We start from the raw sequence: 27,831 nt of genomic DNA, 5'->3' as shown, positions 1-27,831 counted from the left end.
GTCGTACATTGCTCTCCGGTACTCTTTTTTTCTGACGGCTTTTGCGCAGTATACATGATCCCAAATCTAGCTCCAAGACATTGGCAATCTGAAAGAACAATTTGCCGGGCACGTTGAACCATGTCGCTACGCTGTCGTTGAAGAACTCTGTGGACCAGTGGTAAAAACAATGGCGTAACGTCTGAATTCCTCCCGTCGTTATGCACCTTCGCCGTGGAACCATCTCAGCGCCTGACTCGCAGCTCTCTGTGGAACAGAGCAGGAAGGAGACTGTAAACATTTTTCCCGCACCCTAAGATGTTGTTCTTTATGGAAGTTCATTAGATGAGCACTCAGCATGCCCTGAGTCACCACCAGATATACAGTGCAGGAGCTGTTGACTAAATTAGCCAGCCGATCATAGCACATGCCTCTCTGCCTCCATGCCTGATGCTGATTCTACTGCATCTATCATTATTTATTCGTAGTTTTGCTCGGTCACCCCTCTGTTTTTCCGTCCTTTCTTTCTTCCTTTCCACTCTCTATATCCCGTTGTGTCTCTATTTCTCCCTGTTTGTCCCCCCCCCCCTGCTCTCTCTCTTTCTCCTCCCCCTCTCTCCCTCTGAGAGCACAAATCTCTCATTCACAAACAGAGGCCAAAAGAGGCTCAGCTGACGGGATGAGATTATATATTTTTTCCTGATTACAAATCAACCTCAGCTTAAATATATACAAAAACACAACTCCCCACCCTCCGGTCCATCCCTCCCCCTCTCTCTCCCCTCCCTCACTCTAGCTTCCCCCGGCCCCTCCCTGCCTCTGTCCCTCCCCCTTCTCTCTCTCTCTCTCTCTCTCTCTCTCTGCCAGCTTCAAGGACGTGTCTCAATTACTCTTGTTGCACAGGTTGTGAGCGAGGGAAAGAGAGGGAGGAGAGATAGAGAGATTAACACAATCCACCTAGAACGTCAAACAAGAGTAAGTGTCAGACAGAAACAGGCAGAGAGGAAGAAGGGAGGGAACAGGGGAGATAAAGGACAGGAGAAATAGCTGACCGTGAGTGAAAGAGGAGAGGGACAAAGATAAACAAAGAGAAGTTCATCCGTTTTGTTTTTGAAGGGAGACAGGTATATATATATATATATATATATATAGAGAGAGAGAGAGGTAGACCCAGCAGAAGCAGGGCTACTGTACAGTGTGTTGTGTTGGGACCTTCCTCCAGGGAGCCTAGTAGAGCAGAGCTTGGTGCCTGGTGAGAGAGTGACCCCCTGGGACACAGACACAGCCATGGATCCCTCTGCGTCGGATGAGGTTGGGGACGAGTGCAAGGAGAGCAGGAAGATCCACTTTGCTGTGCAGTCCTCGGCACCCACCCAACTGGACCCCCGGCAAGTAGAGATGGTAAGTGAGAGAACTGGTGGAACAGTGTCTGTGTGTGTGCAGTCCGTATGTGTTTAGCTTGTCCTCGGTTACCTATGTGTGCGAGCGTGTGTGTTCATCGTGTCCTGTGTGTGTTGCGTCGGACCTGTGTGTCTAGTGTGTTTTCCTGTCTGCATCATCCGTTTTCTCGTGTTACGCACGTGTGCTACAGATGTTCCACCTCACAGCCAAGCTGAGGGATATAACTTATAGTTGATCATGGTCACTGTCAGGATTGGAACTTGTGTTTTACCAGACTGGGACAAACCACGCCATACTGGACCGTCAGTCTCAACTGTAGTGTGACTTCTCTTTTGTTGTTGTTGTATCTTGATCTGTGGCCTGATCCTCTCTGTCTTTTTCTGCCACATGGTTGAGAACACAGTGTTGTCATCTCTCCTTCTCGGCTATTTCTCATACTTTATTCTTCGGCCTGTTTAACTATGTGTCCCGTTGTCGCTGAATGTTGTCACTCTGGCCAGTTAAACCGTATAAAAGTCAACCATGGTTTGTTATATCGTTGTAGTCACAGAACTATAGTGAATGATTATACAAGTGACTAATATTTGTCTTGGTCTGACACATTTTCTTTTGGACTGCTAGCCCTTCTCACTTCACTTCTTCTATTCACTGCTCGGTATGTAGAGTCCCTTTCCCTGTCTTGCCTGGTTCTTTTCCACTGTTTGCCTGTAGTCATATAAAAATGGAACGGGACAATTCTGGTTCTTCTCCTTGGCCCCGCAGCCTGTCGACAGTGCGTTTTATTTTAGTCCGGGAGAAAGTGGGTCAAAGTAGGAGTCGGTTGGTTGCTGTGTGAGATCCAGGCCAGTGGCTCAGCCCCAAAAGATGCAGAGAGAGAGAGAGCGAGAGAGAGAGCTAGAGACAGAGAGAAATAGAGAGAAGAAGACAAGAACACTATATGATGGAGGAGTGCAACCTGGTTTCTCTCTCTTTCACCTGTCTGGTGTCCCTGTTACAGAGCTCTATCTCACATCAGCTAATAGTTTGGCATGGCACCGTCTCCATGCTTTAGCCTGATTGAATCACGTGCAGTCTCTGACTCAAGGGCACGACTGCAGCACTCAAACATCTTGGGATGTGAACCCATGACCCTCTCCTCTCCCTGTCCAACGGTCTTCTCTGCTTCGGCCCTGAACCCCCCCCCCCCCCCCCCCCTCTCTCTCTCTCTCTCTCTCTCTCTCTCTCTCTCTCTCTCTCTCTCTCTCTCTCTCTCTCTCTCTCTCTCTCTCTCTCTCTCTCTCTCTCTCTCTCAGAGAAGTGTTAAACCCCTCTGGTCTCTCTCTCTCTCTCTCTCTCTCTCTCTCTCTCTCTCTCTCTCAGAGAAGTGTTAAACCCCTCTGGTCTCTCTCTCTCTCTCTCTCTCTCTCTTAGAGAAGTGTTAAACCCCCCTGGTCTCTCTCTCTCTCTCTCTCTCTCTCTCTCTCTCTCTCTCTCTCTCTCTCTCTCTCTCTCTCTCTCTCTCTCTCTCTCTCTCTCTCTCTTTCTCTCTCTCTCTCTCTCAGAGAAGTGTTAAACCCCTCTGGTCTCTCTCTCTCTCTCTCTCTCTCTCTCTCTCTCTCTCTCTCTCTCTCTCTCTCTCTCTCTCTCTCTCTCTCTCTCAGAGAAGTGTTAAACCCCTCTGGTCTCTCTCTCTCTCTCTCTCTCTCTCTCTTAGAGAAGTGTTAAACCCCCCTGGTCTCTCTCTCTCTCTCTCTCTCTCTCTCTCTCTCTCTCTCTCTCTCTCTCTCTCTCTCTCTCTCTCTCTCTCTCTCTCTCTCAGAGAAGTGTTAAACCCCCCTGGTCTCTCTCTCTCTCTCTCTCTCTCTCTCTCTCTCTCTCTCTCTCTCTCTCTCTCTCTCTCTCTCTCTCTCTCTCTCTCTCAGAGAAGTGTTAAACCCCTCTGGTCTCTCTCTCTCTCTCTCTCTCTCTCTCTCTCTCTCTCTCTCTCTCTCTCTCTCAGAGAAGTGTTAAACCCCTCTGGTCTCTCTCTCTCTCTCTCTCGCTCTCTTAGAGAAGTGTTAAACCCCTCTGGTCTCTTAGTCAACGTTTTTTCTGTTCTGTTCTGTTCACGGCTCTCTTTCTTCCTTTTTCTCAGTGGAACTGTTGCTCAATCTCCCCTTACATCAGATGTTGTGAGCAGCTGCAGGCAGGCTCCCCCCCTCCCACCCTCCATGGGGCATCGTGACTGGCTGGCGCCCCCATCCGGAGAGCAGAGGCTGGGGTCATATGGTTTATTTGAAAGCAGTTCAGATAGTTTACAGTAAAGTCCACAGTAACATTCACATCTACAGAGAGGGGCAGGTTAAATGGCACTGACTGTACTCTACTCTGGGAGGGACTCCATGAAGGGACCACTGTCTGTGAGTTGTGTTGTTTGTTTGTGTGTGTGTGTGTGTGTGTGTGTGTGTGTGTGTGTGTGTGTGTGTGTGTGTGTGTGTGTGTGTGTGTGTGTGTGTGTGTGTGTGTGTGTGTGTGTGATTTAATGTAAGTACCCATGTGTACAAGCTAACTTGTGTGTTTGTGGGCGAGTGTTGAGGTGTGTGTAGTTACTATACCACACAAACGTGTGACGAACGTCAAAAGGGAGTGTGGGGAGAGTGGAGGATGTTTTACAGCTGTGCGTGTGTGTGTGTGTGTGTGTGTGGTTGTGTGCGCGCGTGTGTGTGGATTACAGGAAATACAATCTAGCAGTGGTTATTTTGGGGCCCCAGGGACACTGGGGTGGGCATAGTTAATGACTACGACTCATTTTAGGAGACCCTCATTATCCCACAGCATTAAACACACCCACGCATGTATACAAACACACTCAAGGCCAATGTTTGCTAAGGGGGTTTGATACACAAATCACTTCAATTATGTTAGCGCCACAGTTTTAATGACAGCTATTAACTCTAACTACGTAGACTGCAGTACAGTTAGTATATTAGACTAGCAGAGGCCCATAGGAGTCATTTACCCGGAAGCACAACTAACATGATTTAACAAACAGCACCGTCACAATGACATGTATAATACCGCAGGGTTGTTTCCATGACGACCGGCCGCACAGCGACGTTCCACAGCCTCCGTCACAAATCACCTCTGAAAGGTCACTGTTTGAATGGAGAAATGTCTCTTTGTGGCTGGGTCGTTTGCATAGGCACTAGCTTGCACATGTGTAAATGTATGAGTGCGTCCAGGATCCTGATTTCTGCCCTGGGGGGGGTTTTAATGTGAGAGCAGCTCCCATAGCTGACACCTAGTGTGCCCTGGACCTGACTCAGACAGAGAGCGAGAGAGCGAGAGAGAGAGAGCGAGAGAGCGAGAGAGCGAGAGAGCGAGAGAGCGAGAGAGAGAGAGAGAGAGAGAGAGCGAGAGAGAGAGAGAGCGAGAGAGAGAGAGAGAGAGAGAGAGAGAGCACGGAAACATGCCCCACGGTAAGGTGACCAGATATGAAAATCGGGTACATTTTTGTTGTAGCCAGCGGCGCCCAAAAATTATAAAAACAATGTCATGGAACTATATTTAATACATTTCCTTTCAAATACTTGATGTAATTATAACACATAAATGGATTACCCATGCTAGACTATCTAGTAATTTTCAAGTTTGGTGCAGTGGTTAAAATGTTTCACTGATCAAATGTTTCCCTGAACGTTCTCATTAAAGGGCTGCGGCGAAGCCACGGGAGCAAACGCATTTGGTACAGGGACAGACAACATTTTGACACGCAAATCTGATTGGATACAGCGTTGGATTATTGAAATATCAGACTCAATTTAACTCCAGAGTTTTTTCTTTCTGAGGGCTAATCGGGGACATATCTGGGGACATTTCTGGGGACAGCTCTAGCCAGGGACAGCTCACCAAAATCGGGGGACTGTCCCCAGAAATCGGGGACGTCTGGTCGCCCTACCGCATGGCGTCATTCACACTTAACACTCAGACCAACTAGACAAGACCCCAGCACGTCCACTGACTTGATACACGTCCCCGATTTGATAGGCTATGACCACTCAACATTTGTTTTAGGGAAACTTCATGCAGATAAGATTTGTGTTTCTTGACAGTCGTTTCAACAATGTGTTCATCCATGCTCTAAGATTTTCCCAAAGTGAAATTTACGATTTTAACAGGGGAAAATGTAATGCAACTCGTGTCACAAGAAGTCATCGTGGTGGCCTACGGTACTGGATCAACAGCACATGGCAGCGTGTGTTTAACCTCCATATTCCCCCATGTAATGCTCTGGGAGGGACTGGTGTGGGGGAATGTTCATAATGGACACAGATTAGGGTCATCGGTCAGACTGAGAGGCTCCAGTTGATTCACTCACAGTGAGTCGGCCCGTCCCATCCGTCTATGGACTAAACACACAACACGAGCCCTCTCCATACTAATCCCAATGCCAATCCACCTCTGATCCTACGGATTGATAGAGAAACTCAGGGGACCAAGGGTATCAAAGTACACCAAAGGGCAACAACCACCCGGTCACCTATTTTAGGTCCAATCTAAATGAATCCAGTAAATGGGAGCCTCTGTTGGGGTGAAAGGGGTGAACACCCTCACCCCACCTCACTCTCCTGAGTTACGTGCCCTTCCTCTGGCTGGGCGTCACACAGCAACCTTTGGTTCAGTGAGTGTTTGTGGGTAAACACGGTGGATCTGACGGACTGTCAATGTGCACTCCTAACCAGAGCTTCTCAGTGGAGGGCTCAGAGCATGCTGGGTTGGTAAGACATCATGATCATTTAGGCTGAATGCGTGTGTCGTGTCACCGGAGTGGGTTCTAATCCAGATGTGATTCGTTGATGCAGTTTATCTGCCAATGGGATGTTTCTAATGATGAGTATTCCAGTAAATTAAAATAGTGAAATATTTAATGCTTATTAAGGTGTTCCATTAGTTGTACCTCATTCACAACAAAAGCCTTTTCCCCCTCTCTGACATCATCACCAGAGCTCTCGTTGATGAGTCTCTTGTTATCAATAACAGCATTAGTGGAATTGATTGGGCTGGTGTAACCAAAGCACTGTGGATTGCCAATTGTGTGATACATTACAAAGTAACAGCTGTTGTTAATTAACAAGACAGTTAAACTATTGTCCCACAGTAACAACAAAAAAAGGTAGAAAACAATGGCTTAATCATGCACATAACAATAAGGCCTTGTTTTGTTAAACTTCCACCATTTTGTTTTGTTGTGTTCATTTGAGAGAAGCGTGTGTCTCTGTGGCTACCTTAAAGAACGACTGCCCCTTAAAAAAAAAACTTCTCATTTAGATATTAGCCTATGTGGCGTCAATATGAGTCAGAAACAGTTATTCTACTGTTAAAACTGACCACGCTACAAAGTGTAAATAGGATCATTTTGATTATAAAGTCAGTCTGGTCCAAAATGGAGTTTTGTGAGACTTGTGGTCTTGACTGCATCACAATGTAAATGAAGGTTGGGTTTGTTTCAAACCTACCCACATGCCCACAGCTGGCAGCACACAAGTAATCATCAATTCGGAGGCTAACTGCAGGTGACCCGATCGTGGTAAATTTGGGTTGACTTTGGAAATCACTATGGGGCTAGATAGGGACCATCGGTAAATTACACAATGTACATGCGACAATATATTAAGTTCCAATAGCTCCAAATTCCAATGACTTAAAACCTCAAACCAACTATAAATTGTAGAAATTCATATACAAATATTGAAAGCATTTTATGAGAAAACTACAAGGTTTGCAGCATGAAAATAATGTCCCATTTACATTGTGTCATTTATCGACGGTCCCTAACTAGCCCCGGAGATAGGCAATCCAAAGTCAAGCAAACTTTGCTATGAATGCACACCAGCCGGCTGAAGCTAATTGGCTAAATTATTTGTCTAACTCTTCCAATCCGCGACACACACACAAGACAATTCAGTCATGGCACCTAGCATTTCCTTATTAACCAAATCTAAAGCGAGGCCAAATCACGAAGTGCAGTCGTCCTTTAAATAGACCAGGAGGAAGTGGCTTTGTGACTATCCTTCACAGTGACCACATCATTTGGTTGTATTGTGGTTGTGTGTCTGTTGTTACAACTGTCAAGTTTTCCTCAGCATGTGTGTGTTTACTTTGCAGTACGTGTGCGCAGGTGTTTGTGCAAGCATGTATAGGGTTTTGCGTGCACACTGCTGTGAGCAGGGCTGGCTAGGTTACTTTTAAAATGTAATCCATTACAGTTACTAGTTACCTGTCCAAAATTGTTACTTTTGGATTACCCAAATGCAGTAATGTAATCTGATTACTTTAAGATTACTTTTAGATTACTTTCCCTTTAAGAGGCATTAAAAGAAGACAAAAAGGATCCATCAAACACATTATTTTGGTGTCATCATAGTGGTCTATGACTTGTGGTCACGCTCGCTCAGGTGGAACAAACTTAAACTTGTGCCATTTTTCAATGCTGAATTGAATGTCATTGAGAAAACAGAAAGGTGTCAAAATGTAATTTTTCGCCAACATCCTTTCAGAATTGAAAAGTAATCAAAGAAGTAATCATCTATTTTTCAAAAAGTATCTGTAATCTGATTACAATCTTTTTTGCTGGTAACGTAACTGAATACAGTACATGTTTTGTAATCAGATTACATGTAACTGACTACATGTTATCAGTTACTCCCCAACCCTGGTTGTAAGGGTGAGGGTGTACATTTGCATATCTAGATCTTATTCTATTAGAAAAGTGAATCCCATACTAATACTGCTCCTCTTTTTAATTGAATCATATTGATAGACTATTAATAAACTCAGGCTGATTGACATTATGTTGTCCTTTACATGCTTCCTATGATCAATGTTTTCCATGTGGCTTCTCTCTCTCATTATTTAACTGTAGTCAATATGAATGTTTCTCTCTTGTGTAGTGTAGAAGACCAATTCCTTTTGTGTGACAGTATGTGCTCATACTTGTGTGTGCCTGTCCTCTGTGAGTCTGCAGGTGTTGTATAAACAGGTAAAGCACAAATATTGAAAGTAGACAGAGTGATTTGTGGTGTGATGACACTGTAGGCAGTCATCATAAGATCAACCAGAGAGCACTTCAAGAGCATGGGGGCTTATTATGATGTAACATATGTGCGTGTGTGTGTGTGTGTGTGTGTGTGTGTGTGTGTGTGTGTGTGTGTGTGTGTGTGTGTGTGTGTGTGTGTGTGTGTGTGTGTGTGTGTGTGTGTGTGTGTGTGTGTGTGTGTGTGCGTGTGTGTGTGCGCGCTGCTAAAATGCTACCACCCAACCCGGTGTTATGATAAACGAGTTCCCTGTTGCCTGTTGGCTTTGGGTACACACATATACAGCACTGCAACAGCGCTCTCCATAAATCACACCTAGCACGGCCTACCTAAATGTCAACTCCATAGGAATTAACATTATATCTCGTGAAATGATTGCCCCATGCTATGAATATAATTTCAGTAAAATGCATTCATTTACATAATCTCAGACTATTCTAAACATGCACATCCACATAGTAGGTAGTCTTGCACATGTGCACTCTTGTACTACCCATCCACTCCAGCCAGTCAGCCAGTCAGCCAGTCAGCCAGTCAGCCTGTGAGCTACAAGCTCTCAGCAGTGCACCCTGCTGCTGTGACAATAACAGCAGTACTATTTCCGATGAGGGGAGAGAGAAGAAGGATTATGATTTTACAGCTGTGTTGCAAACAACAGTGGTTGGGGTTCTAGATCTGTCATGCTAGCTGATCCTACCAGGAGTGGATCAGAGGGTTGGGTCAGTACCAGGACCAAGAACTGCCTACATGGGTCTGAGTTTACAGTGGCAAGAAAAAGTATGTGAACCCTTTGGAAATACCTGGATTTCTGCATAAATTGGCCATACAATTTGATCTGAGCTTCATCTAGGTCACTACAATAGACAAACACAGTCTGCTTAAACTAATAACACAAAAACAACTATACATGTTCATGTCTTTATTGAACACACCTTGTAAACATTCACAGTGCAGGGTGGGAAAAGTATGTGAACCCTTGGATTTAATAACTGGTTGACCCTCCATTGGCAGCAATAACCTCAACCAAATGTTTTCTGTAGTTGCGGATCAGACCTGCACAACGGTCAGGAGGAATTTTCTCCTCTTTACAAAACTGTTTCAGTTCAGCAATATTCTTGGGATGTCTGATGTGAACCGCTCTCGAGGTCATGCCACAGCATCTCAATCGGATTGAGGTCAGGACTCTGACTGGGCAACTCCAGAAGGTGTATTTTCTTCTGTTGAAGCCATTCTGTTGTTGATTTACTTCTGTGTTTTGGGTCGTTATCCTGTTGCATCACCCAACTTCTGTTGAGCTTCGATTGGCGGACAGATAGCCTAACATTCTCCTGCAAAATGTCTTGATAAACTTGGGAATTCATTTTTCCATCGATTATAGCAAGCTGTCCAGGCAGCAAAGCAGCTCCAAACCATGATGCTCCCTCCACCATACTATACTTTACAGTTGGGATAAGGTTTTGATGTTGGTGTGCTGTGCCTTTTTTTCTCCACACATAGTGTTGTGTGTTCCTTCCAAACAACTCAACCTTAGTTTAATCTGTCCACAGAATATTTTGCCAGTAGCGCTGTGGAACATCCAGGTGTACTTTTGCAAACTTCAGACATGCAGCAATGTTTATTTTGGACAGCAATGGCTTCTTCCGCTGTGTCCTGCCATGAACACCATTCTCGTTTAGTGTTTTATATATCGTAGACTCGTCAACAGAGATGTTAGCATGTTCCAGAGATTTCTGTAAGTCTTTAGCTGACACTCTAGGATTCTTCTTAACCTCATTGAGCATTCTGCGCTTTGCTCTTGCAGTCATCTTTGCAGGACGGCCACTTCTAGGGAGAGTAGCGACAGTGCTGAACTTTCTCCATTTATAGACTATTTGTCTTATCGTGGACTGATGAACATCAAGGCTTTTAGAGATAATTTTGTAACCCTTTCCAGCTTTATGCAAGTCAACAATTCTTAATCTTAGGTCTTCTGAGATCTCTTTTGTTCGAGGCGTGGCCTTGTCCCGGACCTGCTGTTGTCAACTCTGTTTTCGACTCCCTCTCTCTCTCTCTACTCTGAGGCACCTGCTGTCTCTAACTCTGAATGCTCGGCTATGAAAAGCCAACTGACATTTACTCATGCACCCTCTACAACCACTGTGATTATTATAAGAATTCTTTTGACCCTGCTGGTCATCTATGAACGTTTGAACATCTTGGCCATGTACTGTTATAATCTCAACCCGGCACAGCCAGAAGAGGACTGGCCACCCCTCAGAGCCTGGTTCCTCTCTAGGTTTCTTCCTAGGTTCCTGCCTTTCTAGGGAGTTTTCCCTAGCCACCGTTCTTCTACATCTGCATTGCTTGCTGTTTGGGGTTTTAGGCTGGGTTTCTGTAAAGCACTTTGTGACATCGGCTGATGTAAAAAGGGCTTTATAAATACATTTGATTGATGGATTGATCCACGGCATAACGCGATTGGAATTTAAAGGCATTGTTCCCGCTGCATATGTCGGCTCAATCGGAAATAACCCTTACATTTCAACCGCACTATACTGCTGATCTTCTGCGATGCGGATTGAATCGACCCCTTAGTGTATGTATAAGAAAGGACAAAGGTGGAACAGTGGAACAGTCCTGTGTTTGTACTCGACTGACTCTTGACCGATGGCTAATTAACTGAGCAGTGGGGTAGTGCAGTGGGCAGGTGGGTGAGGATGGGGACTTGGGTAGGTGTGACATCATACTGCCAGTAGCTATAATTACTTCCTGTATGTGTGGTCAGTGGAGAAGCTGCTTCCTCATAGTACCATTCTGTTGACTCAGTTAACCATTGGTGGGGTCAAAGGTCTCTTCTGATGTTTGCTGGTTACTCATCGAATCCCAGCGAATGGTGTCTGATATCATCATATATTCTACTGTGACACTGTGGTGAGTGTGAGTGGATCTGACAGAGGTGTGACATGATAGAGCTCCCGAGTGGCGCAGCTGTCTAAGGCACTGCATCTCAGTGCAAGAGGCGTCACTACAGTCCCTGGTTTGAATTCAGGCTGTATCACATCCGGCTGTGATTGGGAGTCTCATAGGGCGGCGCACAATTGGCCCAGCGTCGTCCGGGTTGGGCCGGTGTAGGCCGTCATTGTAAATAAGAATTTGTTCCTAACTGACTTGCCTGGTTTAAAAAACAAAAACAAATAGAGCTGTGTAGCTACTGTACTGTATATGACTCTTAGATGTTAGAGAACCTAGAGAGAAAGGGACTGAGGTTCCTATAGGTGGGTTTGTTAAGGTGCAAGAAGAGGTACTGTACATGGAGACAGTATGGGGATGCTGGTGTTTGTTTTATTTTATTTATTAGTATCCCCATTACCCGGCGCCAACGGCGACAGCTAGTCTTACTGGGGTCCGACACATAACGAAAAAATACATTACAGACAAAAGACTTTACAATTTGTGTACATTTAAAAACATGAAACATTAATGGCATCAAACACATCAAAGATGTGGTTTCCATGTGGTTGATACCATTCCATTGACTCCATTCCAGCCATTATTATGAGCCGTCCTCCCCTCAGCAGCCTCCACTGACATACATGCCAGTACATACACACAACAAGTAGGTCACATGGGGGAGAGGCGTTGTGCCGTGAGGTGTTGCTTTATTTGTCTTTTGAAACCAGGTTTGCTGTTCACTTGCACTATTTAAGATGGAAGGGAGGTCCATGCACTCATGGCTCTGAATGATACTGTACGTTTCCTTGAATTAGTTCTGGACCTGGGGACTGTGAAAAGACCCCTGGTGGCATGTCTGGTGGCGTAAGTGTGTCACACCTGCTCCCGCTCCCCCTCTCTGGCATTGGACTCACCTGGACTCCTTCACGTTGTTGATTAGCCCCTGTATATCTGTCTGTTCCTCGGTGGTGTTCCCTGTGTCCGCATGATTTGTTGTCATGTGTTCCTGTCCTGACGCTCTTCCTGTTCCGCTTCATGTCCGTCAGCTATTAAACCTTCCCTCCCCGTACCTGCCTCTCATCTCCTGCGTCGATCCTTACAAAGTGTGTGTGTCAGTGCTGTGTGTAAGTTGACTATGCAAACAATTTGGAATTTCCAACACCGCTCTGGCTATAAGGATGCTCTGACCCCCTATTTCAGTTTGTTTACCCAAAGCTCCAACCTGCTACCTTCTATCCACATGCAGCCGGCATGTGCTGTACGTCTCTTCCTTCAAACACGATGATCATCAATGTCTCTTCTGTTTCACTTGTTTTTAGTTCATAAGCTCATAATACCAGCAGCATCCTGTTCAAGTAGGGAGAGAGATGTTCTTTATTTCTCTATTATATTTTGTTATCTGCCACCAAAAGAATTTCATTACTTTTCGGTCTTTGCCGAGTTTCCAAACCACGTCAGCACCACCAGGCTTTTGATTTAAACCTTTGATGTTTTTGTTCTTGACAGAAGTGTTGCCCCGTTGCTAATGCCTCTTAATAGAAACATAATCGCAGTGCACAAAGGGAAGGATTACTTTTCACTTTATTGTGTCATTGCCTTTAGCACTTTAGCGCGACCTAAAGGTCCAAACATTTCATTTGTCTGGGCTCTCCCAGGGCCTGACACGGAGAGGAAGGGTGATACCGCTGGAGAATTGAATAGAGTGAGTCCTGCTGCCTTTAAGGGTTAAGGCAGACAGAGAGCTGTGATAGCAGAGGGTGAATGAAGCTTTGCAGCTATGGGCTCTCAATCAGAGATGGACAGAGCAGAGATGAAGGGGTTAAAGAGAGAGAGGGGGGACAGAGATGGAAGTGTGGATTAGAGAGAGAGAGAGAGAGAGAGAGAGAGAGAGAGAGAGAGAGAGAGAGAGAGAGAGAGAGAGAGAGAGACAGACAGACAGACAGACAGACAGACAGAGAGAGACAGAGAGAAGAGAGACAGAGAGAGACAGAGAGAGAGAGAGAGAGAACAGTAGCAGATGGGATATTGATCTGCTTGTGGGAGAGAGAGATTTTAATGAGTTGTGTTTGACAGTGTTAGGTTGGATGAGTGGTTAGTCACTCCTCAGTCGTGCGTACGTGCCTGGTTGCACACGTCAGTGTACTTTGAATTCCATAAAAGTTGCCATACACATACGCAAACACTATTCCCGGTCGGTGTAGCTCATGAGTGTCTGTGTGAGGCCGGGCATCCTAATTGTACTGTATATCAATCACTTGTAAATCTATATTTATATATGAGTTAAATTATGGCCCAATCATTACAGTGAGAGAGACAAGGACGGAACGCCTCTTTATGGGACCTAAGTGCTGTGTCCACCTCTATCTCTGGGATCTGCCACACACTGGGCTAATGAGATGGGCTAATGTAATGAAGAAGTACCTATACCTGGGGGACAGGACAGGACACCCCCTAGGGTTGACAGGGGATTATAACATTTGGGGGTGTCTGTCATTGTGTTGTGTTGGCATTGCAGGTGCCGGGTGGATATAGTGTCTCCCTTTAGAGATGGTTGGCTGGTATGACGTAGTAGAGCTCTGCTTAGTTTTAGCAGCATTAGCTAGAGAGAGCTTCTCTCTCTGCCACGCAGGGTCCCCTGGGGGTCCTCAGATCTAGTTTACACTGTTCTACTGCTGTCTTTTAATAGGTTGGCCCGTTAGCTGGCCTATCTACGAGGACCACCTCTGGAGAGCAGACCCACATTAGCCAGACCTGCACCCCACTCAGCAATGCAAGGGGTGCTAACCCTCACACTCTCTCTTGTTCTATACACACACACACACACACACACACACACACACACACACACACACACACACACACACACACACACACACACACACACACACACACACACACACACACACACACACACACACACACACACACACACACACAGTACCAGTCAAAAGTTTGGACACACCTACTCATTCAAGGGTTTTTCTTTATTTGTACTATTTTCTACATTGTAGAATAATAGTGAAGACATCAAAACTATGAAATAACACGTATGGAATCATGTAGTTACCAAAAATGTGTTTAACAAATCAAAACATATTTTAGATTCTTCAAAGTAGCCACCCTTTGCCTTGATGACAGCTTTGCACGCTCTTGGCAATCTCTCAACCAGCTTCACCTGAAATGCTTTTCCAACAGTCTTGAAGGAGGTCCCACTTATGTTGAGGACTTGTTGGCTGCTTTTCCTTCACTCTGTGGTCCAACTCTTCCCAAATCATCTAAATTGGGTTGAGGTTGGGTGATTGTGGAGGCCAGGTCATCTGATGCAGCACTCCATCACTCTCCTTCTTAGTCAAATAGCCCTTACACAGCCTGGAGGTGTGTTGGGTCATTGTCCTGTTGAAAAATAAAGGATAGTCCCACTAAGCGCAAACCAGATGGGATGGCGTATCGCTGCAGAATGCTGTGGTAGCCATGCTGGTTAAGTGTGCCTTGAATTCAAAATAAATCACAGACAGTGTCACCAGCAAAGCACCCCCACAGCATCACACCTCCTCCTCCACGCTTCACGGTGGGAACCACACATGCGGAGATCATCCGTTCACCTACTCTGTGTCTCACAAAGACACGGCAGATGGAACCAAAAATCTCAAATTTGGACTCATCAGACCAAAGGACAGATTTCCACTGATCTAATGTCCATTGCTCGTGTTTCTTGGCCCAAGCAAGTCTCTTCTTCTTATTGGTGTCCTTTAGTAGTGGTTTCTTTGCAGCAATTTGACCATTAAGGCCTGATTCACTCAGTCTCCTCTGAACAGTTGATGATGAGATGTTTCTGTTACTTACTCTGTGAGACATTTATTTGGGCTGCAATTTCCGAGGCTGGTAACTCTAATGAACTTATCCTCTGCAGCAGAGGTAACTCTGGGTCTTCCTTTCCTATGGTGGTCCTAATGAGAGCCAGTTTCAACATAGTGCTTGATGGTTTTTGCGACTGCAAAGTTATTTTCCAAAATGACTGACCTTTGTGTCTTAAAGTAATGATGGACTGTCATTTCTCTTTGCTCATGTGAGCTGTTCTTGCCATAATATGGACTTGGTATTTTACCAAATAGGGCTATCTTCTGTATACCACCCCTACCTTGTCACAACACAACTGATTGGCTCAAACGCATTAAGAAGGAAAGAAATTCCACACATTCAATTTTTAACAAGACATACCTAATTGAAATGCATTCCAGGTGACTACCTCATGAAGCTGGTTGAGAGAATGCCAAAAGTGTGCAAAGCTGTCATCAAGGCAAAGGGTGGCTACATTGAAAATCTCACATATAAAATATATTTTGATTTGTTTAACACTTTTTTGATTATTACTACATTCCATATGTGTTATTTCATAGTTTTGATGTCTTCACTATTATTCTACAATGTAGAAAATAGTAAAACTAAAGAAAAACCCTTGAATAAGTAGGTGTGTCTTTTGACTGGTACTTTTGACTGGTGCTGTACATGCATGGACATGCACACATGCACACACACAAGGAAACACACACAATGTCAACCATTGAACCATGTCATATGAATCCCACCTGAGTCATTGTCACACATTATTTCATGCAGGAGTGAAGAGCAGAGAAGGGTTGTTGTGCCCAGAGCAGGTTTGACCTGGTCCTACCAGCTCAGTGTAGTTTTCCATACCCCTATGCTACTGATTCAAATAGCATCACTGAGTCGACTCCCAGCCCATTAGTGCCAACGGTTTTATAGGAGAACCAAGGATGGAGAAAGAGAAATATCCAACGGGGAGGTGTGAAAGCCCCATAAATCAAAGTAGGTTCAAAACGATCTCTTTTTCCGCTCACTATCACTACAGTTCTACACACACACACACACACACACACACACACACACACACACACACACACACACACACACACACACACACACACACACACACACACACACACACACACACACACACACACACACACACACACACACACACACACACTGCAGCTGAGGGGAGGATGGCTTATAATAATGGCTGGAATGGAGTCAATATGGAACCCACCATCAGTTAAAATAAGGTCTCCTTTTGATTTAACCTTAGTTTAACCAGGTGAGTCAGTCAAGCACCTTCTTTTTAACACTGACGGCCTGGCTCTCTTGAAGCTTAAGAGCTGTAGTATTTCCCCTGTGCTTGTAGGCTCTGTGGGGGACAGGGAGTCCCATGGGGAGACACATACCGGCTGCAGCCCCACCTGTGGAGCCCATGAGTGGCCCTGTGACAGCTCATCAACAGCCCACGTCTGGGTCCCAAATGGCACCCTATTCCAATATAGTGGACTACCTTTGACCAGAGCCCACCCCGGTGCGCTACATATGGAATAGGGTGGCATTTGGGTTGCAATCCTGCCCTACAGAGCTGCTGAGAGGCCAGAAACAGTGGGACTGATACTTAAGGATACTGAACAATGGCTGCAACTGAGGAGAGTTGGAGAGGGTGGGAGAGGGGGGTAAAGTATAACAGGAGTAATCTCACATGCTGTGGCCCAGTATAAAAGCGTACATGTGAAAGTCACAGACGATCTTACGTAACTACAGAAGTGGGGCGATTGAAAGACTGGAAAATTACAAGTGGCTGTGTGTTATGTCATCTGGCCTTTCCCACCGTCATCCGCCCTGCTGCGACCGTCACCCAGCCGGATGTGTGTGTGTATGTGTATGAGAAATGCCAGCTGTGTGTCTGTGTGTTGACCCGTACACACTGTACATTATTTTTGGAAATGGCATGTGTGCATTGATGCTAGTCACAATAGCTGTTACTCACCCGACCCCTCTATGCGCTTATAACTGTATATACTCACCTTCTCTATAATCGACGGTGACCTTTTCCTGGAAGCAGCTTGACGGCATTCATTGGTCCATTACAGGAAGTCATGAATCACTCTAGCAGCCCTAGTAGTCTACAGGTAGGAGTGGCGGTAAAGAGGTTTAGGGTTAAACATTATCGTCTCTTCATTAACATGGGGAGGCCAGTTGTGTTGTTAGTAAGAGCTGAGTCACTCACACACACACACTCGGAGGGTCCATACACACACACACACACACATACTGTATAAATCATTTTGTTATACCACAATGACCTCAATTATCCAGCAACACCCTTTCAGCTCTAGGGCAAAAACACATACGCTTGCTCTATCCCCCTGTCTCTCTCTCGCTCTCTCTCTCGCTCTCTCTCTCGCGCTCTCTCTCGCTCTCTCTCTACCTTTTTGAGCTCCCTTGACATTTGTTATTTTAATTTATCTTGCTCCGTCTACCTCTCTGTTCTTTTCTGTCTCCTCTCTCTTCCTCTAAAGAACAACGACATCTCAGAGCTCACACCAGAGCCCTAGGAAGATCAGTCCTCTGCATACCTGGATTGGCAGTACGTATAAGACCAAGAAGCATCCCAGTATAGTAGCTGGGACATGAGCCTTGTTAGCATTTGGTCTGCTGTGCTCTGTCTTACCCACTCTTCCACCACCACCTCAGGCAGGCGGGCAGGCGAGGGGGTTGGTTTTATCTAGCAGAGGTATCCGGTGTCAGACAGGCTGACCAGCAGCAGCAGCCACAGCAACAACCAGAGCCCCTCGCCATGTCAGTGGAGAGAGAAGGAGACGTAGGGGGTCACACAGTGAGGGAGCCCTGCTGGGACGTCTCCCACTGAGGGCGTGGAGAGACGTCATTCAAGCTGAGCGCCATGATGAGATTACAAAACCCGGTGGGCACAGCCCGGTGATGTGGGGAAAGGGAAGAGTGATGGGCGAGAGAGAAAGAGGAAAACAATATGAGAGAGAGGGGGAGGTTGAGAGAGAAGGTCGTTAAGAAACAGAGGAGGGGGATCGAGGACAATGTCATGTCACTGTCAAGGAATGAAGAATGATATGTGGGGTGAACAGGATAAAGGGAGGAGAGGATGAAGTGGAATTGGAAGTGCGGGATGAGAGAGAGGGATAGAGGGGAAGTGAGGAGAGATACAGAACCGTCATGAGGAGATTATGATGTGTTGTGTGGCCCACCAAGCCTGTGCTTTGGCAACAGTGACCTGCTTGCACTGACGCACAGCTCCCAGACCCGGGAGGTTTTCCAAATGGAACCCTATTCCCTCTATAGTGTACTACTTTTGACCAGAGTTTTGACCGGAGCACATGGGGCTCTGGTCAAACGTAGTGCTCTACTGTATGTAGGGAATAGGGTGACATTTGGGATGCAGACCCTGTCTGCCCTGGTTAACTAGAGCAATGAGACTCGCAGGGTCAAACACATCCAGAGAGCAACTTCATGGAAAATAGAGAAGTGCTACTGATGTTGTGTGACACCATAAACAGAGAGGAGCAAAGGTTCAGGCTATGGCCAAGGTTGACTGATCTGGATCTAGAGCTGGTTACTAACTGGTTAAATCAACATTGTTTCAACTTCATTTGTCAACGTATTGTGACCTGTTGTCTACGTGGAAAATACATTGGATTTGAACAAAAAGTCATCAGCGTAAACTGTTGTTTTGAAGGTAAAATTTCAACCACGGGATTATGTGATGATGATAACCAATATTCAACACAGACAAACCTTGTTTAAAATATGTTTCATTTTCACATTTGAAACAACGTCATTTTCGACGTAATAGCCACTCTAAGAAAAAGAAACGTAGTCTGGGCAGCACCTCCTACTGGAGAGCACCTGAGAGGCTGCTGCCCTATATACTGTAGACTTGAAATCACTGGCCACTTTAACCAAGGAACACTAGTCACTTTAATCATGTTTACATATTTTGCACTACTCATCTCATATGTATATACTGTATTCTATTCTACTGTATTTTAGTCTATGCCGCTCCGACATTGCTCGTCCAAATATTTAGATATTCTTAATTCCATTTTACTTTAGATTGGTGAGTATTGTTGTGAAATGGTTAGATATTACTTGTTAGATATTACTGCACTGTTGGAGCTGGAAACACAAGCCTTTCACTACGCCCACAATAACATCTGCCAAACTCTTGTATGTGACCAATACCATGTGACTTGATTTGATCTACAGCTACCTCATAGGTCTCCCATCCAGAGTTTGAACCCAGCTCAACAAAGCTTAACTTCAATAATTGACACTGACTAATACCAATGTGCTATGGTGAGAACTATTATTGAGAAATGTCCACATAGAATAACTTAGTAGCAACAGTGAATCTAAGGGTAGTTTCAACAGAGCAAATTAATGATCAATCATATGTCGTCAATATTATACTATTTAGGCCTATATAGCATTTGGGAAGTAATTAACAGCTATAGTTTCAATTCAGCCCAGGATTCAACTAAAAATAGACAATACATATACAGTTGAAGTCGGAAGTTTACACACACTTAGGTTGGAGTCATTAAAACTTGTTTTTCAACCACTCCACGAATTTCTTGTTAACAAACTATAGTTTTGGCAAGTCGGTTAGGACATCTACTTTGTGCATGACACAAGTCATTTTTCCAACTATTGTTTACAGACAGATTATTTCACTTATAATTCACTGTATCACAATTCCAGTGGGTCAGAAGTTTACATACACTGAGTTGACTGTGCCTTTAAACAGGTTGGAAAATTCCAGAAAATTATGTCATGACTTTAGAAGCTTCTGATAGGCTAATATGACATCATTTGAGTCAATTGGAGTGTACCTGTGGATGTATTTCAAGGCCTACCTTCAAACTCAGTGCCTCTTTGCTTGACATCATGGGACAATCTAAAGAAATCAGCCAAGACCTCAGAAAGAATTCTGGTTCATCCTTGGGAGCAATTTCCAAACGCCTGAAGGTACCACGTTCATCTGTACAAATGACTCCGGACTGTAGGTCGTCGCTGGGGACTCCGGACCGTAGACCGTCGCCGGGGACTCCGGACCGTAGATCATCGCCAGAGGCTCCGGACTGAGAACCCCCGCTGGAGGCTCTGGACCGCCGACCGCCGCTGGAGGTTCCAGACCGTGGACCGTCTCAGGAGGTTCCGGACCGTGGACCGTCTCAGGAGGTTCCGGACCGTGGACCGTCTCAGGAGGTTGTGGACCGTCTCAGGAGGTTCCGGACCCTGGACCGTCGTAGGAGGTCCCTGACTGTGGACCGTCGTTTGAGGTTCCAGACTGGGAACTGTCGCCGGAAGCTCTGGACTGGGAACTGTCGCCAGAGGTTCCGGACTGTGAAACGTCGCCGGAAGCTCTGGACTGGGAACTGTCGCCGGAAGCTTGGTGCGTGGGGCCGGAACTGGTGGTACCGGGCTGGTGACACAGACCTCAGGACGAGCGCGAGGAGCAGGCACAGGACGTACTGGACTGAGGAGGCGCACTGGAGGCCTGATGCGTGGGGCCGGTACAGGTGGCACCGGGCTGGTGACACGCACCTCAGGGCGAGTGCGGGGAGGAGGCAAGGGACATACTGGACTGTGGAGGCGCACTGGAGGCCTGGTGCGTGGGGCCGGTACAGGTGGCACCGGGCTGGTGACTAGCACCTCAGGGCGAGTGCAGGGAGGAGGCACAGGACGTACTGGACTGTGGAGGCGCACTGGAGGCCTGACGCGTGGGACCGGTATAGGTGGCACCGGGCTGGTGACACGCACCTCAGGGCGAGTGCGGGGAAGAGGCACAGGACGTACTGGACTGTGGAGGCGCACTGGAGGTCTGAAGCGTAGAGCTGGTACAACGCGTCCTGGACAAATGACCACCTTCGCACGGCAAGTGCGGGAAGCTGGCACAGGACGCACTGGGCTGTGAAGGCGCACTGGGGATACAGCGCGTAGAGCCGGCGCAGGATATCCTGGACCGAGGAGGCGCACTGGAGACCAGGCGCGCTGAGCCGGCACAACCCGTCCTGGACAGATACACACTTTAGCACGACAAGTGCGAGGAGCTGGCACAGAACGCACCGGAGACACAGTGCGTATCACCGCAAAACATGGTGCCTGACCGGTCACACGCTCCCCACGGTGAGTACGGGGATTTGGCTCTGGTTCAATCCCCTCAACTTTCGCCGCCCACTCCTTGCTCAATCTGTCCCCATATTCCTCCTCGGTCTCTAACTCACCCCTCAGCGTAGCCGACCACTCCGTGTGCCCCCCCCCCCAAAAAAAATGTTTGGGCTGTCTCTCGGGCTTCTGTCGTGGCCGTGAACCCCGGTGTTGTCGTTGTTGTTCCCTCGCTGCCTCCACCTGCTTCCATGGCAGGCTTCTGTCTCCTGCCATAATCTCGTCCCACGTCCAGGATGTCCTCCACTCCTAGCTTTCCTCCTGGGCATGCTGCTTGGTCCGTTGTTGGTGGGATCTTCTGTCACGATCGTCATGATAACTGGACCAAAGCGCAGCGTGATCTGGGTTCCACATATTTTATTACTATGTGAAACTCAAAGCAAAACAAAACAATAAACGAACAAACGAAACGTGAAGAAAATGCAGTGCTCACAGGCACTACACAAAAACAAGATCCCACAAAGCACAAAGGGGAAATGGCTGCCTAAATATGATTCCCAATCAGACACAATGAAAAACAGCTGCCTCTGATTGGGAAAAATACCAGGCCAACATAGAAATATAATTACCTAGATGACCCACCCTAGTCAAACCCCGACCTAACCAACATAGAGAATAAAAAGCTCTCCATGGTCAGGGCGTGACAGCATCATGTTGTGGGGGTGCTTTGCTGCAGGAGGGACTGGTGCACTTCACAAAATTGATGGCGTCATGAGGGAGGAAAATTATGTGGAAATATTAAAGCAACATCTCATGACATCATTCAGGAAGTTAAAGCTTGGTCGCAAATGGGTCTTCCAAATGGACAATGACCCCAAGCATACTTACAAAGCTGTGGCACAATGGCTTAGTGACAACAAAGTCAAGGTATTAGAGTGGCCATCACAAAGCCCTGACCTCAATCCTATGGCAAATTTGTGGGCAGAACTGAAAAAGCGTGTGCAAGCAAGGAGGCCTACAAACCTGACTCAGTTACACCAGCTCTGTCAAGAGGAATAGGGCAAAATTCACCCAACTTATTGTGGGAAGCTTGTGGAAGGCTACCCGAAACGTTGACCCAAGTTCAACAATTTAAAGGCAATGCTACCAAATACTAATTGAGTGTGTGTAAACTTCTGACCCACTGGGAGTGTGATGAAAGAAATAAAAGCTGAAATAAATCATTCTCTCTACTTTTATTCTGACATTTCACATTCTTAAATAAAGTGGTGATCCTAACTGACCTAAGACAGGGAATTTTTTACGAGGATTAAATGTCAGGAATTGTGGAAAAACTGAGTTGAAATGTATTTGGCTCAGGTGTATGTAAACTTCCGACTTCAACTATAGGCCTAGGGTTTCAAGCTTTGGTTGATTTCAAATGGAATCTACAAGCTAATAATAAATATGTGGGATTCACTTCTCCATTCAACCAAAAATAAAAGTTAAAGAATAGAGATTCAACCGTATGTAGATTTTTGGTTGAAATGAACACAGAAATACAACAAATCAATTGTTAATTAATTTGTAGACAAGTTGGAATTAAAGCCAAGCTCAGTGGCACCGATGGGGCTATCCATGCAGAAGATGCATCTCCTTAGAAAGTTGATACTGGGTTGCGTTGTCAACAAAACACAATTCAACATTACTTTTGTAAGACAGCAAATAGCCTAATGTGAAGGCCATTTTCCAAACTAATGTAGCAATATTAATTTAACCTTAAAATGAGTAACACATCCATGGCCACAGTTTGAGGTTACTGTAACAATAAATGTCTTCTTATGTAATCATAAAAAGCGTGCATGTTCAGGTTCGCAGGTCTGTGGAAATCTTCACAATTGCTATAATAATCCGCATAGAATCTAAAACAGCATTGATCCCTTGCACCATGTACTTTAATGTAATCTCAACTAACTGCAATCCAGGTCATTTGAACATGCTGCTTGATCAAACACAGTGATAACACATTAAGTTAAGTATAAATAAAGTATTAAGTACTTTAAGTATAAATACACAAAACATCTGACATTGTATTCCCATTTGAACTTGTATGTGCTTTTAAATGGTTGGAAGCGCAGTGATAACACATTTAAGTGACAACTAAACCAAATATCAGGCATTGATCTTTTCATTGGAATTTGGTTGTAATTTTAGATCAGGGGTTCTCAAACCTTTTGGGGCCGGGGACCCCTTTTGTGTTAGCAAATTCATTAGAGACCCGTTCATAATCAGAACACAATTCGAGTGCTTTAACAATAGCCTACAAGGAGTTTTACTATGACGTCTGCAGTACATGGCTGGAGGACGTCTCGGGCCCGGGGAAAGACCATTTAAAGGCCTCCTGGTATCAGAGAGAACATTTAGCAGTTTTCAATCAAATTTCCTGTAATTCTACACATTTTGTCATGGGACAGAAATATTTTTTGACTGTTGCAGCTTTGAGGGTGATAACCTGCCATTCAACACTGAGAAAAAACTTTTAAAGCTTAAATTACAGTGCATTTATGTAAAATAAAAAATAATAAAAACTTGGGGGTGGGGGGGTAGTATTGAATAGAAAAATGTATAATTGGTGGAGTACTGTAGATACCAATATCCCTGTGAGCCTCCCAGGCTCGTGTTGCCCAGGATTAAGAACATACTTTGTAAGCATTTCACAGTTCGTCTACACCTGTTGTTTACGATGCAAGTGAAATTGGATTTGATTTGATTGATTTGATTGTAAATTAATTATTTTACTGTGTATTTTTTTTACACACTTTTAACTTATTCCACAGATTGTCACGATCGTCTTCGTGAGAGAGAGTGGACCAAGGCGCAGCGTGTGGAAAATACATCTTCTTTTATTGAGAAGAGAGAGAAAACACGAAACGAACACTATACATAAACAGAAACAAAACAACAAACGACCGTGAAGCTACAAACGTTAGTGCACAGACAAGCAACAAACGTTCAACATAGACAACACCCCACAAAAGCCTACTGCCTATGGCTGCCTTAAATATGGCTCCCAATCAGAGACAATGAATGACAGCTGTCTCTGATTGAGAACCAATCTAGGCAGCCATAGACATAACTAGACAACACTACTCTACTCTGCCCCATACACATACAACACCCCTAGACATTACAAAACACATACCTTCCCCATGTCACACCCTGACCTAACTAAAAAACATAAAGAAAACAAAGAATACTAAGGCCAGGGCGTGACACAGATACTTGGCCAAAAGTCTTTTAATCTGTTGTTAATAATATTACCCCCAAAAAATGTATATTAAAAAAAGGATATATATTTAAAAAATTGAGATCTGGCGGTGGACCCCAATTTGACAACCTCTGTTTTCGATGGTTAAAAATAATATTGTTAACACATTGGGAACTCCACATACCTTTGGCTGTCTTTTTGAGTGGGGGGAAAATAGGTTGGACTCTCATTGATCAACTTACTAAATATTACCCAATTGTGTGCCCAGTGAGGAGACTTGTCATGAACTTCTCTGTTTGACTTTCCAGGCTTCCATCCATATTGTACTGCGCTATTCATCTGACCTGAATGCATGTATCCAAAACAACTTACCACAGCTAGTTAGCAAACTGTTTTCTGCTTGATCTATTTTAGACTGTTGGAGACTGTGTGCTTGCGAGTGTTGTTGCCAAACCTTCACAGTGGGGTCTACCTGGAATTAAAACTACAGAACAGAACGCCCCATAAACCGTTCTCCTTGACCCTCTCTCTGCATTCCTTCCATTGTCAAATTAATTAACCTTGTACTGTAGCTTAAGAATGCCAGTGCTGACAGAATGAGAGAGCCGTCTGTCGCATACTGTGAGCACCCAGTTAGAGTGGGTAGCAGGTTACCCATTGGTTACCCGTGTACTACAGGATATAGAGTAAACAGGAAACTCAAGGGGAGTGAGCTCCAGTCTGCCTGCCACTGGTCTAGAGAGGCTGGAGAGAGGAGGGGAGAGAGGAGGAGAGAGGAGGGCAGTAACACTAACCTGATGCTGGGGTTAGATTCCGCCAATCTCCCCCCTTATGAAAAATACTAATAACATTGCACACATGAGGCCACTAGAGGGCGCTTTGGTCATTCAACTGCAGGAAAGGGATCTATGTGACATAATTGGATGTCCTCTGTTCTGATGACCAATTGTTGACCCCTAACCTCTGACCCCTGACCTGTCCCGACAGTACTCAGACTTGACTCTTTGCCTGGAGTCAAATTAGGAGAACTGGACGCATTACAAGCCCCGATGAGATGGCTGGCACCCAAAATACCGAATTTCTATTTGCATGTTAGAAACATTCTATACAGAGACTTGATTTATGAGTTTTTAACACTTCATCAAGAGCTTAGCAAGTCACTCAGGGTATTGGTGGCAACGTTGGCTGGGACTTTGTTGTTGTTTACTCTTCAGCACAGCCTCACACAGAAATAAACGATGTTGGATGATTCTCTACTTCTCTCTCGTGCGTGTCTAGATCCGGCGTCGGCGGCCTACACCTGCAACACTGTTCAGAGTGGCAGACCAGTGTTCTCCTGAGGATGATCAGTCCAGCCATCAGGTAACAGAGCGCCCCTAGTACCTCAGAGGATAACTGCATGTCACCCTACAGTCATATGAACGGTTGTGTTATTTCAAAACTGCAGGCCACATTCAACTTGTTCTTCCTTCCACAGTGGATTGTAGGAGAGAATGGGGTACTCAAGCCCAAGCGAGTCAACCCAAATGTGTATCAGCCACCATCCCTGAAAGGTAAGAGTATAACTGACTGAGTAAGTCGTGTATACATGTCCTCTGTATGGTGAATTATCCCTGTGTTGATACTGTGTTTACCTTGCTTTACTGTTCTGTTGCCTCCTGATTGTATTATTTGTGAAATGGGGGCAGTGGGATCAGATGCACGTGACAAATTAATACAAGTCACGTCAATCAGCTGGAGTGTCTTTATAAGAGTAGGTTCTATACTGTATCTACGTGCAAGAGGGATTTCTTCTATAGAAATGTATACACATGTTTTGTTTCTATGCACATAACGAGAGAGAGAGAGCTAGAGAGAGAGTGAGAGAGAGAGAGAAAAAGGGAGAGTGATAGATTAGAGAGTGTGACAGCTGTGAGACACTGAGTGAGTCTGTGCAGCTCTGGATCATCCAGGATTACCAAAGGAGTGTATACAGCTGCAGATACACACACACACACACACACACACACACACACACACACACACACACACACACACACACACACACACACACACACACACACACACACACACACACACACACACACACACACACAGTTCTAAATGTTGCTTCATACTTGTTGTTGCACGCAGAGCCATAAACATAGAGCATGTGCTAGTAAGACCAGAAAAAATCTATTTGGAGGCTTGTCAGTAGATGTTAATTAAAGGGGGATTACTGTATGCATGTAGAGTGTTATTATAATAACCCACTCTGTGTTCCTGTATCAGTATACCATCCTTCATTAGTTCAGCCAGGCTCAGAGAGAGAGAGAGAGAGAGAGAGAGAGAGAGAGAGAGAGAGAGAGAGAGAGAGAGAGAGAGAGAGAGAGAGAGAGAGAGAGAGAGAGAGAGAGAGAGAGAGAGAGAGAGAGAGAGAGAGAGAGAGAGAGAGAGAGAGAGAGAGAGAGAGAGAGAGAGAGGTGAGTCAGCATTGTTTAGAGAGCAAAAGAACAGGGGACCAGACAGGAGAAATGAAAGGATAAAAACAAATGCAGGAAAGAGAAAAGGACACAGATGTATAATACCAGTCCATTACAAACTACAAAACATGAAAGTGCTGGCTATTCTGCCCCTCAATTTGTCTAACTGTCTGTCTGTCTGGTTGGGTGGCTGGCTGCTTATCTGTCTGTCTGGCATGCATCTGAAAGCCCGTATGAAGCATGGTAACGTTGACAGTGTTGAAGCTATCCCTCACTCCCTTTGTCCCTGTGTTTGTCCCTGTGTTTGTCCCTGTGTGTGTTCCTGTGTATCCTGTGTGTGTGTATGTGTGCGTCCAGCCGTCCAGAAGATGGCTGAGGCACACATGCAAAACCTGGGTGTCTACCCCCCCTTGGAAGACCCCTTTGAGGGGGAGGAGTACGATGACTACCCCTGTCATGAGGAGAGGGAGGAAAGATTCCCCACCAAAGCTGCTGGTGAGATAGGGATTCCATACACTGTCAAGCAGTAACACACTATATACACTCACTCATGTAATCGCATTGATGCTTTGACCAATGGTGTAACCAGCTTACATGTTTAGCTGTGTGTATAGCCATTGTTATTCAGTGCCCACTTTTCAGTCAAATGGGCTGAATGTTTCACTATGCCGTGTTCAAAACAGCAGGGCCTCAGATAAACTCCTCTCTGCAGACAAGTAGCTGTGATATTAGCACATATTAGCATCACTCCACCAAATCTATCAGAGAGCACCACAGA

At 45.4% G+C, this 27,831-nt stretch overlaps 1 protein-coding gene across 3 annotated transcripts in view; it reads left to right on the top strand.

Moving 5' to 3' along the window:
* The first annotated feature begins 868 nt into the window (after positions 1 to 868).
* Positions 869 to 27,831, top strand: part of LOC120033924 (protein phosphatase 1 regulatory subunit 1B-like) — a 29,715-nt gene continuing 2,752 nt past the window's right edge. The window contains exons 1-5 of one of the 3 annotated variants that reach the window (XM_038980324.1): positions 869 to 1,103; positions 1,202 to 1,380; positions 25,870 to 25,953; positions 26,069 to 26,144; positions 27,411 to 27,548. In XM_038980324.1, the coding sequence (XP_038836252.1) occupies positions 1,267 to 1,380; positions 25,870 to 25,953; positions 26,069 to 26,144; positions 27,411 to 27,548 (412 nt within the window). In that variant the 5' untranslated portion in view covers positions 869 to 1,103; positions 1,202 to 1,266. Of the gene's footprint in view, positions 1,104 to 1,201; positions 1,381 to 3,686; positions 3,759 to 25,869; positions 25,954 to 26,068; positions 26,145 to 27,410; positions 27,549 to 27,831 lie in introns of those variants that run through there. The other 2 variants (XM_038980325.1, XM_038980326.1) reach the window with 2 other exon arrangements.

The sequence above is a fragment of the Salvelinus namaycush genome, chromosome 41 (assembly GCF_016432855.1).
Source record: "Salvelinus namaycush isolate Seneca chromosome 41, SaNama_1.0, whole genome shotgun sequence".
Taxonomy (NCBI): Eukaryota; Metazoa; Chordata; class Actinopteri; order Salmoniformes; family Salmonidae; genus Salvelinus; species Salvelinus namaycush.
The sequence above is the reverse complement of the archived record's forward strand: the minus strand, read 5'-3'. Positions and strand labels throughout refer to the sequence as shown.